Source organism: Myotis davidii, unplaced genomic scaffold, assembly GCF_000327345.1.
Source record: "Myotis davidii unplaced genomic scaffold, ASM32734v1 scaffold149, whole genome shotgun sequence".
Lineage (NCBI taxonomy): Eukaryota > Metazoa > Chordata > Mammalia > Chiroptera > Vespertilionidae > Myotis > Myotis davidii.
This window is the reverse complement of record NW_006352194.1, coordinates 4,092,253-4,110,190: the sequence shown is the minus strand read 5'-3', so window position 1 is coordinate 4,110,190 and position 17,938 is coordinate 4,092,253. Positions and strand designations below refer to the sequence as shown.

Genomic DNA, 17,938 nt, shown 5'->3' with positions numbered 1-17,938 from the left:
GAATGTAGAAGCTGCTGCACCCAGACTCCAAGGGCCAGGCGGGGAGGCCGAGCACCTGCCTGAGCAAGTAAGTGTGGACCAACAGATAATGTAATAGCAGTTTTTGCGGGCTACTTCCCCAGCCCTCCCAATCTTTAAAATACAAAAAATAGACTTTATTCTCTTAAAAATACATTCCATTCAGTACATTGTTCTGAGCTGTGAAGCAGCAGGAAAATAGGGCCCCTTTCCTATGATCTTGGTTATGAGGCTTTGAGAACCCTGTTCCCCACGCAGGGTATTCAAAAGATAATCCCTAAAAGCAGCTCTTCCAAAGCAGTCCTGAACAACCAAAAACAAAACACAACAGAACACCACGCCAACAAAGGCAGCTGGGGGCCAGACCAGAGGCTGGGTCCCTGTTCCCTTATTGGAAAGTGGTAGCACTTGGCACTAACCCACTAAATATAATGAACTAAAACTGCTCCAGGTTGACAAGTCCAAGATCAATCTAGACCCCTTCACACCCCAGGAGAGAGGGATGATTTATGTGCAAGCTTGCCTGTGGACAAGGTTGGAATCCTTGGCCCCACTGCAAATCCCTGTGACCCACATTATAACGGCTCCATTGCCACTCAGAAGCAGAAACAGCCACTGCTGCTTTTTGCCCATATCCCTGCAGCTTTCTCTAGTTGTTTTTAATACCAGAACGGCAAGAGACAGGTGAGAGCAGGTAGCAGAGACCAGCTCCTGGCTTTTGGCCAGCTCTACTTCCTCCAGCAAAGCAGCTCTGGAGAGCCAGGTTCTCCGCCTCACTAGGACCCTCCCACAACCACATACCTGCCAGGAAAATTGAAAGTTCGAGCTAAGCTGCATAAAAGGCCTGTCGTAAAGTGGGTTTATTGGCTGGGACAAGGAATATTTGGCTTGATTAGAGAACTATTCAACTACCAGGTCTCCCTTTTATTTGGATGTTTCTCCCAGAACCCCCGATGGTGAGGCCTGGGTCCAGATGGTCTCACCTAGGTTGCTTTTCAAAAACGTGTCTTCCAACTTTGGGATCTGAGAGCCAGCCTTGCCAGCCATTTGAAGCCCAAGATAATTGAGCCTATAGCCTTCACAGGCTATTACAAATGGTATTTTCTATAATGCTGAGGACATTTAAAATCTATTTTTCAGCAGTTCTAGAAAATGTGCAGATGAAACAAAATATCCTGAAGTAACTGGTATAACCCAACCTTATTGCACTCAGATTTTAAGATAGCCGCCCCACCGAGAGAGGATCAGAGCTGTCCCTCTTCCACACAGCATTTTGGGTAGCGGCAGATGTTGATGTTGCTGAAATGTGAAAAGATCCAGACTTTGGCACCAGGAGCTACAGCACCAGAATCCAGGGCTCTAGTGCCCAAGATGAGAATTATCAGCAAGAACTTTGAAGGCATGGCTTGGCACTCGTGTTTCCACCAGCAGAGAAGAGCCAGGCCTTCCTATACTCTTAGTTGACCACCAATGGAAGTCAGTTTCCTTTGGACTGTCAGGGTTGCCAACCAGTGAAGATGATAGGAAGGCTGTAAGTGAGAGGTTGCAGCCTTGAGAAAGCTAGTTTCTGGCTGGTGACCCAGGAGAAGTCAGTAGGAAGAGGTTTTGAAAATTGCATCTGAAGTTGAACATCTGAGGCAGCAATGTGAAGTACAGGCAAGCCTCATGACAACGCCTTGAGATTGGCAAAACTCCAGAAAATGGAAACAGGAGCAAAACATTCCTGTCCCTGAAAGGACAGTAGGTGCTCCCCAAGCCTCCAGGACTGCCAAGTCTGATGCAGACATAGGGGGATGAACATTGATTATTGATTCCCACACTGAGTAAAGCCAGAAAAGATGACTCGAGAAGCATAGAAACAAGACACACACCAACTGGTGTTATGGAAAGTGCAAGCAGGAGATACTGTATGGCATTGGTGCCAAAAAGGGCTGCAGAGATCATCAATCTAACCATGTTACAGACTGGAAAAATGAAGCCAACGGAGTGTCTCTGAGCTCAACCTCACAATTAAAAGGGCCCAGGAAAACCATCAAAGGACACATTCCTCAAACCCATTTTGATGACTGACACCTTACAAAATCGAGAATCACACCACCACCCAGTGGTTGATGGAAAAAGAAGAATCTTAGAATGCCAGATTTAGGACCCTTAGAAACCATTTCAAAGAACTCATTTTATAGATAAAGAAACTGAGGCAAAGTATAAAGCCATTAAGAAAATCTAGCTTCCCTGACTCCTACTCTAATGCTCTTTCACTATGAAGGAAGTCTCTGCTTCATAAAGGTAGCCTTTGAAGGGGATCCCTTTTTTGAACTGAGAATGCTACAGAAATAGTGTCAAGATTACATGGGGTTTTTTTAACTTCCCCATGTGAATAAGGAAGCTAATCAGTTTTTATTTATGTGGCTTCCTGAACAGTTTGCTGCATTCTGAACTGTATAAATCTGGGGCCCTTAATGGGCATGTGTTACCTTTCCTCCCATGAAGTCATCATGATAGTTGGTTTGCAGGAATCATGGGCCCACTTCTGTAGGAATGCATCAGCTTGGTAAAGTGCGATACCTCCTCCCTAGGGGATGGAGGAGGAGGAACAAAGTCCAGGCCTTTCTTGGAGCTATTGCTTTGTGGAGTGACTAAAGGAAAAGTGCTTCTTCCTGTCCACTTTCCCCTTTGCTGGGCGCTTCCTAGAAGGCAGAGTATGCTGGGTCAGGCCCAGTTTAGTCTGGGAATATTCCGAAGGTGGAAACAAAGTCAGCGTGAAGTCTCCAGCCACAGGAGAGAAGCAGGCAATGCCAGTAGCATTATTAGTGCCCAGGGAAGGAGATGCATGAGGTTTGTCACTTCCAGGTGCCTTTGGAAGGTGAGCTGGGGTCAGGGGAGGGATGATGTCATTCCAATAGGTGGGCAGGTATCTGTGTCTCTGCCCCCAGAAAACAGTGGTCAGCAAGGGGGCCAGGTCATAGTTCCATAATCCCCTAGAGGCAACACAGACCTCTCCGGTAAAAGTCTGAGGAATTCCAAAGGGAAAGGAATGGAAGCTCCCTAAATGGAGCTGATGGCTGGTAAGTCTTAGTGTCAGTACTTGGGTCCCGAGGGCAGACAGGGTGTGAACTGGATGTGGTGAGGAGACCAAGAAATCAGAACATTAACTGCGTGGAAGGGGCTATTGTGTGGTGAGTATATAAGACATTTCTATATCATTCCCTATTTGGGGGCCAGAATGGCCGATTCTACCGGGAACAGGGCAGGGACAAGGAGAGAGGACTCATGCATCAATCGGGGAAGGCTGGGCCTGGGTGACTGTCCAACTTGTAGTTTCTGATCTACCTGGCAAAAAATGACCTGAGCCACAGCCTGGCTCTCTGCTACAATCTCCCAGCCAAGGCCTCGTGTCTAGCCCAGTGAACTGGCCTGGGATCCTTCATAGGATGAGAAGGTGGAGGAGCTGAGCAGGAGCAGAGGACACAGCAGACCTCACCCGGCTGGCTCAGTTTTCCTCAGCACAGGGCCTGGTTGGTCGTGACCGTTCCTCAGCCTGTACTTGCCCAGACTCTGACAGCCCCTGCTTCACGGGCAGTTCAGGCCGTTCCATGGAGCTGTGTGGTCGCCTGTAGACACTGAGTGTGCAGTCATCGCCTTCCTCCTGTGCCAATAGATGACAAAAGTGAGATATGGAAGACAATATAGTGAGTAACAAAGATACCCTCACTCCCTATTCCTGTTATCCCAGTGGTCCCTCTCCAGCCTAGCAGAGGGAGATCTAGCCCAGACAGACCAGCAAAGATAGGCCAATATAAAAATTCCTTGGAAATCAGAGTAGACTGCAAACTCCAATCTGCTAGGAACTCCTAGGGTAGACTGTTGGGGGGGCGGGGGGGGGCGCACAAGTGAACAGGAGCTCTACAGAGTACAGGGCCAGGAATGGGGGCATGGGAGTGGTACCCTTAGGTAGTAGCCAGTGGTCCTCTAGTTCTGCACATGAAGGCTGCATGCTTCTCAGGGTGAGAGCCATTTCCTGGGTGGGTAGGCAGGAAGTATGCTGAAACAAGCTGGACAGCTCTTTTCCTACTTCCCACCAATAAGTCACATTCCTTCTCTTTTACATGCCATATCCTATCTCTCCTCATCACATACCTTTCATCCTATCTCAGCCCAAGTTTCAGAGGGCCAGACACCCATCTTTCACTCTCTCCTACCAGACTTCTGCCTTGTTAATGTTTTGCTTTGGTGCTCCAAAGCAAATTAAGATCAAAGGACACAAGTATGAGTGAGAAAGGGTGGCAGGTTACAAAGAAGAGTAGACTTAGAGATAGGAATCCTGGATTCAAATCTTAGTTCTTCCAGTATTTCCCTTGGGTGGCCTTGGATAAGGCACTTTCTGTCTCTGACCTTCAGTTTCTACATCTAAAAAAATGGAGATAAAACCTGCTCACAGCTGTTGGAGAGACTGAATGAGGTAAGTAGGTGGAGAAGTGCTTTGTCAAGTGTTAACATCTATCTTCTATATATATAAAAGCCTAAGCAACTGTTCGATCAGTAGCTATGACACACACTGACCAATAGGGGCAGACACTCAATGCACAGGCATGGAATATGGAACAGACAGATGAATCTCAGAGGGAAGGAGGGAAGGGGAAGGGAGGGAAAAGGTTAACCAAAGATTTTACATGCATACTAGAGGCCCAGTGCACAGATTCATGCACCGGTGGGGTCCCTCAGCCTGGCCTATGGGGATCAGGCCAAAACTGGCAGTCCACATCCCTGAGGGGTCCCAGATAGCAAGAGGGCACAGGCCAGGCCAGGCCAAGGGACCCCACCAGTGCACGAATCTGTGCACCAGGCCTCTAGTATAGTCATAATGTCTAGATCCAAAATGTCATCACAGGCTCCACATCTAAAAGATACTCCCAGTGGCTTCCCCTTCAAATGCTGTTCTGACAGTCTGACCCTCAAACAAAGAGTAGCTTCTGCATTTATCTATCCTGTAATAAGCTACAGGAACCAGCCCTGCCCTCAGACTGATGATGTAATGGGCTTGACAGGTATCTGGGGCAAAAAGATGCTCAGGCATAAAGCCTATAAAGTAGGCCCAGTGTAAGCCCTAGCTCTCCTCATCCCCCTACATCAGGGGTGGGGAACGTTTGGCCCACGGGCTGTATATGGCCACCAATCATTTTGTCTGGCCCTGCCAAGACATTACTGGTGAGTTAATACATGTTTGACCAAATATAACAGGTTAGTTTTTAGGTTAATAATTTTCATGACCCTCAAATGATGTTATAAATATCCAAATAGCCGTTGGCAGAGAAAAGGTTCCCCACCCCTGCCCTACATGCCAGCAGCTGGCAAAGATCCTCTGTTTGAACTGAGGCAGCCAAGATTTCGTTTCCCTGCGCCATCTCTGCTCTACAGAAAGGGCCCTGGGCTTCCTCTTACTCAGAGTTTCCCTGCAGCTGTTTCTTGTGTTTCTAGGTGCTGCTCTGTGGAGCCAGAAGGAGAGCTCCTTTGGCTACTCTGGCAACCCAAGAAAGCAGAGGCCCTATCTCCTTTTTTGAGGCCTGCATACATGAAGGCAAATACAGGAGACAAATGGGAAAAAGGATTTTTGGAAATTCATGCTCCTCTGTCAAATACCTTTCTGAAGGTACTTTAATTGTTTAACCGTTTGACTGCTAAGGAGCGCTATCACGCTCTTCTTATGTTACTCCAAAAATGCGAAGAGCATGATAGCACTCCTGTTTTTTTTTTATGCCAAGACTGCGGAGAGCGTAATGCTGCTCAAACGCTAGAATTTGTATAAAAAGTGTTTTACATTTTTTCCCATACACGCGCAATTAGTGCTGCAGTTTTGGCATATGTCCGAAAAAATACGTCAGCAGCCAAGCGGTTAAGGGCAAACTTGCCTTATTTTCAACAGTTATCTGAGCTACCCACTGTTTCCCAGCCCCATGGTCTCCATAATCCTGAGTCATGTAAGCCAGGACAAAGGGGGCAAAGGAAAAAAGGGAAGGGGAAGGGACAGTGAAGTGGGGAAAGAAGTGGGACTTACCATGCCTGCCACATGGTTCCAAGCCACAGCCGTGACAGCATCGCCTACCCGATTCCGGCGAGTGAGCATCTCTGACACAGTGAGGCTACTTTGGGTCCTTCTAGAAGAGAGCTCAGGGGCATCCCCTGGGTTTCCTACCCTTCGAGGACCCTGCTCCAAAAGATAAGACCTGGGCTGTTCAAGGTCAGAATAGTCTGTAGAAGACCTCTGGGTGTAGGCATTGGTAGATACCACATGTTTACCTATCTGAGTTGGAGGGTCTTCTAAAGAGTTCAAATCTCGCCTGCTCTTCCAGGCATTCCGCACAGTAACATGCCTGGCCTCTGAAGGGCTCACCTCCGAAGGGGCACTATGGCCTTTCCACCTGATTGTCTCTGCAGGGGGTGCATGGTTATTCCTCTCCACCAGATCCGATGGCTTGATTATAATGCTGCTCCGAGAGACCACTGTTTCAGGCCTGTCCTTCAGGGACCCATCTCCCATTCTTTCAGCCTCTGTGAACTGCAAGGTAATGTCATGTTTGTGAATGGAGAGCTCAAAGGGAGAGTTGACATGGTTGCTCACTGATGTGAGGTCTGGTGGCCCAACCTGGATATTACTGGTGGATGTGTGCCTCTCCCGCGGGGCCTCACCTGGGGCAGCTCTTGGGCTGCTGCTGCTACTGCTGTCAGAGGGATAGATAGTAATGCTGCTTGTCACTTTGTTTGGTCCTGGTTTGGAAGTGGATGTCTGTTTCTCCAATGTGGCCTCAGTTCCAGACCCTCCCATGATTTTTTTCACATCTTTATCAATGATGACAGGTTTGATGACAGCTCTGGACCGCAAGGCCTCTCTGGGACTGAAGGGCCTTTGACTTTTCACCCCAGCACCATTGGCCTCTGGGAATTCCACAGCATTGGTGGAGGCTCTGACAGGTTTCACAGATTCATTTTCTGTCCCGACATCTTTATCATCCCCCGACAGGGCGGTTCTAAGGCCCCCTCGGGATCTGGCTGTTTCTCTAGAGTTGGGCTGTTGCTTGTGCTCTGGCTCTGGGGTGATGGTTGTGTTGACCAATTTGGCGGTAACAAGAGACGACATGTCCATGTCGTCATCTGAGTCTGGCTTCTCTCTGCTACTAGATTTGATGACTCGACACCTTAGGGCCTCATGTTGACTGCTGTCTTCCATTACAACTGCTACAGGTTGATCAACTCCTTTATTTGGGGTTGAAAAACCCTGAAGGATGTTCTCTTGGCTTCTGGAGCTATAAGGATACTTCGATGAAAGTGGAGCCTTAGAATTTGAAGAACTGGTATCAGCCTCTGGGCCATTGGCAGCCTTTTTGCCCTTAGAGAGCCCTTCTGAGGAAGATCTTCGAGATGAGGCCAGAGCGCCAATGGCCTTAGAACTGCCAGAGTCTGCAGCCTGAGTCACTTGACTTCCATTGCTAGGCGCCTGCCCCCTCTTGCCAAAGAGGGCCTCGGTGGAGGTGTCAGAAGCCTTGTCAGCTCTACACAATATGTCACTGGGAGTAGATCCGTGGGTGGTATCACTAAATGTTCGTGTTGTCTTCTCTACTTTTCCCTTCAACCCACTCTCAGTGCCTGGCTTGGGAGCACCTCTCCAAACCTTATTGTGCTCCTGAGCAGCGGGAGGGTAGCGGCTAAGCACTGGTGGCTGCTCCCTGGACTTCTTCCCTTCACTCTGAGAGGAGCCAGATGCAAATCGATCTTCAGTTCTCTTTGTCTCCTGAGTCCCACTATCTGTACCTGCCCCTGTGTTGGAAGCTTTGGCTGCCCTCCTGTTCGCGAAACCGGGAGAAGAAACCTGCCGGTTGCTCAGAGAATAGTTCTCATTGTTAAGAGCAAACTCCCTGTTTCGGTGCCTTTCCCGCTTGTGCTGAGGGGACAGTTCCCGAGATGTGTGCTTGGACGCAGATACCTCGCTCCCGTGGCCTCTAAACTTAGTCCTCTCGTGCCGGCCTTTGCCAGACAGGAAAGCATCCTCCCCTTCCACCTCCCCATTCTCTAATTCTTTCTGTTTCTTGATTTGTAGCTTTATCTCCTCCAACTGGCTGGCTAGGAGTTTGTTTTTATTTTGTTCACTTAGGTAATTATCCTGAAGGTCATTATTTTTGGCCCTCATTTTCTTAAGCTCTTCTTCCAAAGATTCAAAATGTTTGATTTGAGTCTTAAGTTTCTCAATCTCTTGGTTAAGATCTTTGACTTTATTGTCTTCCTGATTTCTGTTCTTTTCATTTTCAGATTTATTTCTTGTTTCATTCTCTACCTGCTTTAGATAGTCCAGAGTGCCCTTCCTTCTTGATTCTTTAGATGGCAGTGTGGAAGAGATACCGTCCTCAATCCGCAGGTCATTCCTTTCCAGAAGATTCGAAGCATTCCTTGTATAATCTCGGTTCATTTTTTTGTTCTGCTCCAGTTTTTGAGTGAGCTCTTTTATAAGTTTCTCATTTTCTTTCTCCTTTTCATTCAGGTATTTTCTCTCACTTACAAAGCTCAGAGTTAATGATTTCAGCTTTTCTAACTCTGACACTAAACTCTGCTCCGTTTTATCTAGGCGGTCCTCGGAAGATTCCAGTTCTTTCACTTTCACCCTGAGCATTTCCAGCTCAGAGGAGATTTTCTTCGTCAGGTTTCTCTCCTCATTCAGACTCAAACAGAGTTGGGTACAGTCATTCTTACTCCTGCTAAAGGCCTCCTCTAGCTTCTCCAGTTCGGCCATTCGTTTCTGAAGCCGCTCAATCTCAGATTTCAGCTCCCGGGTGAGGTTTTCCTCCTCTTCAAGTTTCTCCTTCATCAGCTGACACAGGTCCTCTGCTTTCTTAATTTCCTCATCTTTGCCTTCAATTCTCAGCACTCGTTGCCGCAGCACTTCAATCTCAGCCAGCATGCTGGAGTTGCTGCCTTCTGCCTGAATCACCTTGTCCTGCAGATCCAGGAGCTCATCCTCTGCTTTTTGGAGGTTTTTTGTGGCTTCTTCCAACTCATCAAGGCGGCGGCTTAGACTCTGTAACTTAAACCGCAGGTGGCGGCTGGAGGCAGTATCCTTGTAGTTTGTAAACTCAGCCATGTCTACCGCCAGCCAGTGTGAACTCCAAGGGGCATCCAATTCCACTCGAGGGGATGAAAAATGGTTACCTTTCTTTTGGCATCCACAACCTTCTTTGGCAGCTGGAGACCATTATCACTCTACAGACGGAAAACATAAAACATGTCAGGCAGTAAATATAAAATCTGCACGTCAGCTCTCAAATGTGCTTCTTGTGCCTAAAACAGCCATGGGCAAACTACGGCCCGCGGGCCAGATCCGGCCCGTTTGAAATGAATAAAACTAAAAAAAAAAAGACTGTACCCTTTTATATAATGATGTTTACTTTGAATTTATATTAGTTCACACAAACACTCCATCCACGCTTTTGTTCCGGCCCTCCGGTCCAGTTTAAGAACCCATTGTAGCCCTCGAGTCAAAAAGTTTGCCCACCCCTGGCCTAAAACATAGCAGGTACTCTAATTTGAATAAACCTACAAGATAAGGTTCTTTATGGCTGATAATGAACTGATATATAGTTTCAGCCTAATGAAGAATTCCACCAGTGCCCTGGCCAGGGTGGCTCAGTTGGTAGGAGTGTGGTCCCCTACACCAAAAAGGTCGCGGGTTCGATTCCCAGTCAGCGCACATACCAAGGTTGCAGGTTCAGACCCTGGTTGGGGCACTTTCAAGAGGCAACCAAAAAAGAAAAAAACACACAAAACAATAAAAACAATACCTCCAGGCAGCATGGCAAAAATACACGAAAGAATGCCTCATTTCCCGTGAGAAAATCTTCACCATTTGCCATCTGCATAATCTCAGGAGAGTCATTAGTTTTTCTATAAATCATTAAGTAAACAGCCTGGGTTTTACTTAGTTGTAAAATTGGGATAATGAAGCCTACCATCTCTCTCCCCAGTACTGTTCTGAGATAATGCATGGAAAGCTCTTGGTAGGAAAGCAGTAAACAATCCTAAGAATGTTAAGAACTATAGCTTCTGGGAAAGCAGCAGACTAGTGAAAAAAAAAAAAAAATCACCTTACTGACACAGGAAGATAACAGGACCTGGGTTCTTTTAAGGCAGAAAGGGAAGATAGTATACCTAGAGAATGAGTGGTCTAGGATGACTTGCTCTCACTGAGAAGCTAACCCAAAAATGGTCTCAGCCTGGTAATATCCCTGGGAAACCTACCAGAGGTAAACAAAAATAGTATGGAAAGAGATTCCCTATCGAGTTCACACAAGAGTCCCTCTGATGAAGTCCTGCGGAACCTGAGTTTGTAAGTCCAAACTACAAAACACATAAGGACTACTCTTTTATTATGACTGAACAAAAGAGGTCTGCACCAATAAGAATCAAAGTAAGATAGGCTACAGATCATAAATTAAGTCATAAAAGAAGGAATCAAAAACAGGACACAATAACAAGATGCTATCAATAAAGATCAGATTTTTAAATTAACCAAATAAAATTTGCTAGAAATGTAAAGAAAAATAGCAAATAGATGCTAATGAAGAGTATAGTGGTTAAGAAGAGATATGAGGAAATTACAAAAGGCAGCACATAATTAAAGACAGAAAAAGTGAACGAGAGGTTAATAGATAAGGAGAAATACAAAAGAGGTCCAAAAGTGACAAAGTTTAATAAGTAGTACAAAAGGAAGGGACAGAAAGTATGGGGGGAGGCAATCTATAAAGAGCTACTAGCTAAGAAATTTCAAGAACTGATAAAAGAAAGGCAGTGGAGCTCGGCCGTCATGGCTTAGTGGTTGAGCATTGACCTATGAACCAAGAGGTCATAGTTTAATTCCTACTCGGGGCACATGCCCAGGTTGGGGGCTCAATTCCCAGTGTTGGGTGTACAGGAGGCAGCCAATCAATGATTCTCATCATTGATATTTATATCTCTCCCTCTCCCTTCCTCTCTGAAATCAGTAAAAATAGTTTTTAAATTAAATAAAAGATATGCAATGGAGCCTCATATTCAGGAAGCAAAGTCTCAACCAAAATTAAATCTGTGCCTAGATGAGAAGGAAAATAAAAACCTAAATGTTTATTAACAGACCCTCACTGAAAAAACTATTTCTGAATGTACTTCAGAATTCAGAAACTGATCACTTAAGGAAGGCATGAGATGGAAGAAGGAATGGTAAGTAAATAAATTTAACCCCAACAAGCACTGAATCAGTTAATAACAAAAATTAATTGGGTGGGAGGGACAGGATAAAATCAAAGTGGAACTAAAACATTGGACAGTAATAACATATAAGTCAGAAAAATCACATTTCAAGAAAAACACTATTATTCGGTAATAGTAAGCTTACTGAGAAGGCATTAATAATTAATATTATAGCAGTTCTTTATATATTGCTTAACAAAAACTCATTTAAAAAAATTTAGCATGTTTTTACTGATTTTTAGATAGGAAAGGAGAGGGAAAGATAGACATCAATCAGCTGCTTCCTACATGCTCCCTACTGGGGATCAAGCCCAAAACCCGGGCATGTACCCTGACCAGGAATCACTGGTGGTAACTTCTTGATGCATGGGACCATGCTAATCCACTGAACCGTCTGGACAGGCAACCTCATTTTCAGATGGGCAAAGGACTTGAACGGCAGTTTCTCCAAAGATGATATCCAAATGGCAACAAGCATAAACAAACATGCTCAGCATCACTAATCATTCAGGAAACGCAGATCAAACCACCATTAGCCCAGCTAGTGTGGCTCAGAGGCTGAGCCTTGACACATGAGGTCACAGTTGGACTGCTGTTCAGGGCACAGCCCAGGTCGCGAGCTCGATCCCCACTAAGGCGTGCAGGAGGCAGATCAATGTTTCTATCTATCCCTCTCCCTGCTTCTCTCTAAAATCAATAAAAAATATTTTTTAAAAAACAAAAACACAGTAAGATATCACTTCATACCCACTAGGATGTAGCCAAGCGTTGGTAAGGATGTGGAGAAACTGGAATCTTTGTACACTGTTAGTGGGGAAATAAAATGGTACAGCTACTATTTTTACCACAATAAAAAAAAAATACCTTTAAAAAAATTTAAGGCAGTAAAGAAGTAAAAGCCACAGAGAAGGTAGGGCAGACTTCCAGTTTCAGGTCCAGCATGTGAGCAGCCTAGAAGTCATCACTTTGAACAAACTGAAAATCAGGAACTCTTCTTAGGTCTACCTGAGAACTGAGGTCACAGAGAAAAACTCTTCCCCCCAAAAATTAGACAAGTGGATTTAGAAAAATCACCATTTTCCACAGTAGAAACCTCCATAAGAACTAGTATCAGGGTAAGAAAACCTAAACTGCAATTGACAATTGCTGAAGCACAGTGTGGACAACTCAGAGTTTAAAAAAGCTCTTAGTAGGTGATAAAACCCCAATAGGTTAGGCTCTCCCTTTTAACCATTTCATTTCACTCCCCTAAAAATCAATAAAAACATTTAAAAAATAAGACAAAACAAAAAAAAACCCACAAAGCTCAGAACACCAAGCAGGATAAATGTCAAAAAAAACCAACACCTAGGCATAGCACATTCACACTGCAGAAAATCAAAGATGAAAAAACCTTAAAAGAAGCCAGAAGAAAAAATACCTATAGAGCAAAAGTAAGAATTACATCCAATTTCTCAGAAATCACACAAGCAAGAGGAGAGTGGAGTGAAATATTTAAAATGTTGAGGGGGGAAAAAACACACCAACCTATAATTCTGTACCCTGCAAAATTATCCTTTAAAAGTAAAGAAAAATGCTTTCTCAGACAAATAAAAATCGGGGGGATTTGTTGCCAGTAGGCCTGCCTTGAAAGAAATATTAAAAGAAATTCTTTAGTGAGAAGGAAAATTATATAGGTCAAAAACTCAGGCCACATAAAGAAAGAGCATTAGACTAGGAATGAGTAAAAGTAAAATGAAATTTTTAACTTTTAAAACTGATTTTAGAGGAAGGGAGAGAGAGAACATAGATTTGTTGTTCCACTTATTTGCATTCATTGGTTGATTCTTGTATGTGCCCTGATTGGGGATCAAACCCAAAACCTTGGCATATTAGGACGATGCTCTAAACAACTGAAGTACCAGGCCAGGACCTAATTTTCTGTATTCTTATTAGTAAGTGATCTAACAGATAACAGTTCAAAATAATAGCAACAATATACCCAATGGACATAATTTACGTATAGATGAAGTAAATGCCAGCAATGATACAAGGGACAGAAGACAGAAATTAGGATTACATTTTTATTATAAGGTACTTGAACTTGAACTAACTCTAGGGCAACCATTAAAAAAAAAGTTTAATTGATATGCTAAGAAAGGAAAGAAAATGGCACCAGATAAAATGCTCAATCAAAGCCACCAAAGGCAGAAATAAAAGACAAAAAACAAGGGCAACAAACAAAACAGTAACAAATATGGTAAATATTAATCCAACTACAGAATCACTTTAAACATCAATAGTCTATATCACTGAAAAAGGATTGTCAGAGCAGATCAAAAATCAAGACCCAAATTGTATGTTATTTACCAAACACCCATTTTTTAAATTTTAATGAAGACCTATAGATTAAAAGTAAAGGAATGGAGAAAGCTATCCCATGTTAATACTAATCAGAAGAAAGCTGGAGGAGCTCCATTAATTTCAGACAGCACACTTCAGAGCAAGGAAAGTTATCCAGCAAAGAGGAGTATTACATAATGATAAAAGGGTCAATTCTCCAAGAAGATACAATAGTCCTTAAAATACACATGTGTTTGTCTTAAAACAGAGCATCCAAATACATGAGGCAAAAACTGACAGAACTGCAAAGAGAAATGGATGAATCCAATACTACAGTTGGAAAGTTCCATACCCTTCTATCATAAATAGACAGACCTAGCAGACAGAAAATCAGTAGGGACATAATTAAACTCAATCAACTGGATATGAAGGATATGGACAGATTACTACAGCAGCAAAATATACATTTCACATGCAACATTCACCAACACAGACCACATTCTGGGCCATAAAACACCTTAACAAGCTGAAAAGAATAGAAAGCATACACTGTATGCTCTCAGACCACAATGGACTTAAACTAGAAATCGATAACCAGAAAAATAGCTGGGATATCCCCCAAATACTTTAAGATCAAACAACACATTAGTCAAAGAAATCTCCAAATTTGTAGAGTGTAGCAAAAGCAATATTTAGAGACAAAGTTATAGCACTGCATGCATATTTTAGAAAAGAACGAAGATTTACAATCAAAGATGACATCTAAAACTAGGAATTTAGGAGGGAGGGAACCATGGTTTAAGCCATAGGAGAACACAGCAATCCCTGGTGAGAGAAAAACTGCATCAACAATGATTCCATAGGAAAAGCCAGGGGGAAAGAGAAACAACCTTAAGTGGAATCTGAGGAGATGCCAAATGCCACTTATCTCAGACCCCAAGATCCCTTCCATTGACTGCACTTTGAGCCTAGAGCCACCAGATGGAGCCCATACCCAATTCAAAACACTCCAAAGCCTTACGGGTTGGAATTTTAGAGCCTCCCTACCTCAGCCTCTCAGATTCGGCCTTCTTTCTGCTTATTTCCCTCTCCACCACTCTACCTCCCCGAGCACAACTTTCTCTGTCACCTTCACTTCTTCCTGTCTCCCGTCTCCTTTTCCCAGTTTCTTCATCTGCAAAAATGCAGAGAGAAAATATCCTAAATTTATATATTTTTATAAGACAGAAACCATTTCTCTCATTCCCATCCATGTTTCCTACTGTGAGTGCCACATACAAAAACACTACTTTGGCCCTGGCTGGTGTTGCTCAGCCTGAGCTTCTAAGTTGTACTTACTCGCCCTAGCTGGTCTGGCTCAGTGGATAGAGTGTCGCCTGCGGACTAAAGGGTCCCGGGTTTGATTCCGGTCAAGGGCACATGCCCAAGTTGCGGCTCGACCCCCAGTAGGGGGCCATCCAGGGGCAGCCGATCAATGATTCTCATCATTGATGTTTCTATCTCTCTCTCCCTCTCCCTTCCTCTCTGAAATCAATAAATATATATTAAAAAGATAAAAATAAGTTGTACTTAGTCAACCAAAGCAACTGGTTTTAGCCTCTTTTTAAAATTTTTTTCAATTACATTCAATATTACCTTGTATTAGTTCCAGGTATCGAGCATGGTTAACAATGATTTTAGCTGCTTAACATATTTGGCTCCCTCAAGACTGAAGAAATAGTTTCACCACTTTTATTTAAAATAAAACCACCTACCTGACCCAATCTTTTTATTTTAAAAATGAAGGAACTGAAACTTAGAAGTAAACACTGTGATTTCTCCAGCAACTTAGTCTCCTGTTCTTCCCATTGTGTAAAATCATCTCCCTATAAACTTTTTAAGTGTTTTTATAAGGTGTGCAGTTCTGATTATACAGACCAATAAAAACAATCAGGTATAAAGGAAACAAAGGACTATCACAAATTGAGCACTACTATATTGTAGACCAGCAGTCACCAACCTTTCGGACCTCATGGACCACCAGCTGGTGACTGCTGCATAGACAATATATTAAGTACTTAATATACATGCTTTCTCTAGTGATTCCAGATCTATTGTGTACTTTCCCTTAAATTACTTTCCTGAGGTTTTCTCATCCATACAAGGACAATATGCCATGGCTGGGTGGCTCAGTTGTTTGGAGCATTGTCCTGGTCTGGGCTCATGCAGGGGCGGCAATCAATGTTTCTCACGTCGATGTTCCTCTCTCTCTCTAGAATTCTTGCACTGGAGGGGGGGAGGGCCATCCCTCAGCCCGGCCTGCGCCCTCTCGCAATCCAGGACCCCTGGCTCCTTACTGTTGCTCCTTAGTGAGCCAGGCGGTGCTCTCCCTGTAGGAACGACCAGTCACTATGATGCGCACTGACCACCAGGGGGCAGCTCCTGTGTTGAGCGTCTGCCCCCGGTGGTCAGTGCGCATCATAGCAACTGGTCATTCTAGTTGTTCTGCTGTAATGGTCGCTTAGGCTTTTACTAGATAGAAGATATGTAATAAATATATTAATCCCCAAGCATGTAAAGCACTTAGCAGAACGCCTTGCACATAAATCACAACAAACAGTAGTAGCCATTACTGTTAGCTTTCACAACATCCTTATGGGATAGGGCCCTGGAACTTGCCCAAGGTCACACAGCTAGTAAGGATAATCAGATGGAGAACCCAAGTCTAGTTTTTTTTAAGAATGTTACCCTCTTTGACCAAGTCACTGATCTTCTCTATATATCATTAGCTCATTCCTCTGAAAAAATATTATCACCCCAACCTACCACAAAGCAAAAATAAAGTCAGTCAAAGCACTTTGAAAAGTCCGATGTATACCTAATCTTCTTAAAAATAGTAACTGGCTAAGATCAAGCCTCCACCCAGGGAAAAAAGGAAATGGATCGAAAATGGGGTTTGGAGTGTCACTATATCTGACCGTTTGGCCCTAAATATAGCCAGAGGGAAAAAATGCTTTGTTTCCTCCAGGACCGTCCATAAAGTGCCTGCCACATTCCCCATTAAGTATATTTATCCAAGTAAAATTCGTTCATTCAGTAGACATCTCGTGCACCCATCCAAATGCTAGAGCGATCCTTAAAATCTAAACCTGCCTTTAAGAAATCAGAAAGGTAGAACCAATTATAAAACAACTAGAGGCCCAATGCATGAAATTCGTGCAAGGGGCTCAGCCCTCGTACCCCAGCTTCATCCGGAAGGTCGTCCGATGGTTGTTCTGCTGTTCAGTCTAATTAGCATATTAGCTCTTTATCATATAGGAAAATAAAGAAGCCTCCCTGACCATCTTGCCTAATACAGCACCCACCCCTTGGATCCCTCTTCTCTTCCTGTGCTGTTTTCCCTTAGTGCAGTGGTTCTCAACCTTCTGGTTCTTTAAATACAGTTCCTCATGTTGTGACCCAACCATAAAATTATTTTTGTTGCTACTTCATAACTGTAATGTTGCTACTGTTATGAATCGTAATGTAAATATCTGATATGCAGGATGGTCTTAGGCGACCCCTGTGAAAGTGTCGTTCGACCGCCAAAGGGGTCGCGACCCACAAGTTGAGAACCGCTGCCTGAGTGCATCTTACTGCTCAGAAGAAGTGATTGTGTCTGAGGATGGGCTCTGGGAAGGAAATTTTTAGGTAAACCTCAGAAATAAGAGGAAAGTGAAGCAAAGGAAGGGTAGTCCCATATTTTAATGCCAACTCCTCCCTTTCCTCTGCCCACTACCACTCCCAACACACACACACTAGTGTCTAGCTCAGTTCCAATTCATACCGGAAAGATACAACACCAAATTATGTCTCATTCAGGGCTCCTTTCTGCCAAAGTTCTCGAACCCAGTTCCAAGTATCCCTATCCAGCATTTTGGAGGCTAGCTCTTCTTGTCGGTGGGCCAAGAAGGTCTAAAATAGAACATAACCAAACTTGTCCTACCCTTTTCCTCTACACAGCTGCCATGATTCACTTCCTGTTCCCAAAAGTATTTAAAGTAGGGGGCTGGTACATTTACTTTAAAGTTTGACAGTATTCATATAAATATACAACTTGATTTTAGTAAATATTTCAGGCTTTATAACACCTAAGGTCTCTGTCCCAACTACTCAACTCTTATCATGTCAGGAACATGTTTTTTTACCTACACTAATAAAAGAGAAAAATGGTAATTGGCGTACGACGCTACCCTTTTCATTGGCTAATCAGGGCTATATGCAAATTAACTGCCAACTAAGATTGGCAGTTAACTGCCAACAAGATGGCGGTTAATTTGCATATGTAGGCACAATGCAGGGAGGCGAAAGGGAA

The 17,938-nt window shown here is 43.9% G+C and overlaps 1 protein-coding gene across 1 annotated transcript in view; it reads right to left on the bottom strand.

Moving 5' to 3' along the window:
* Nucleotides 1-2,174: 2,174 nt before the first annotated feature.
* Nucleotides 2,175-17,938, bottom strand: part of LUZP1 (leucine zipper protein 1) — a 70,673-nt gene continuing 54,909 nt past the window's right edge. The window contains exons 3-4 of the mRNA XM_006777578.2: nucleotides 6,071-9,261; nucleotides 2,175-3,664 (exon numbers count right to left, since the gene is read on the bottom strand). Of these exons, the coding sequence (XP_006777641.1) occupies nucleotides 3,509-3,664; nucleotides 6,071-9,142 (3,228 nt within the window). The 5' untranslated portion in view covers nucleotides 9,143-9,261 and the 3' untranslated portion in view covers nucleotides 2,175-3,508. The remainder of the gene's footprint in view (nucleotides 3,665-6,070; nucleotides 9,262-17,938) is intronic.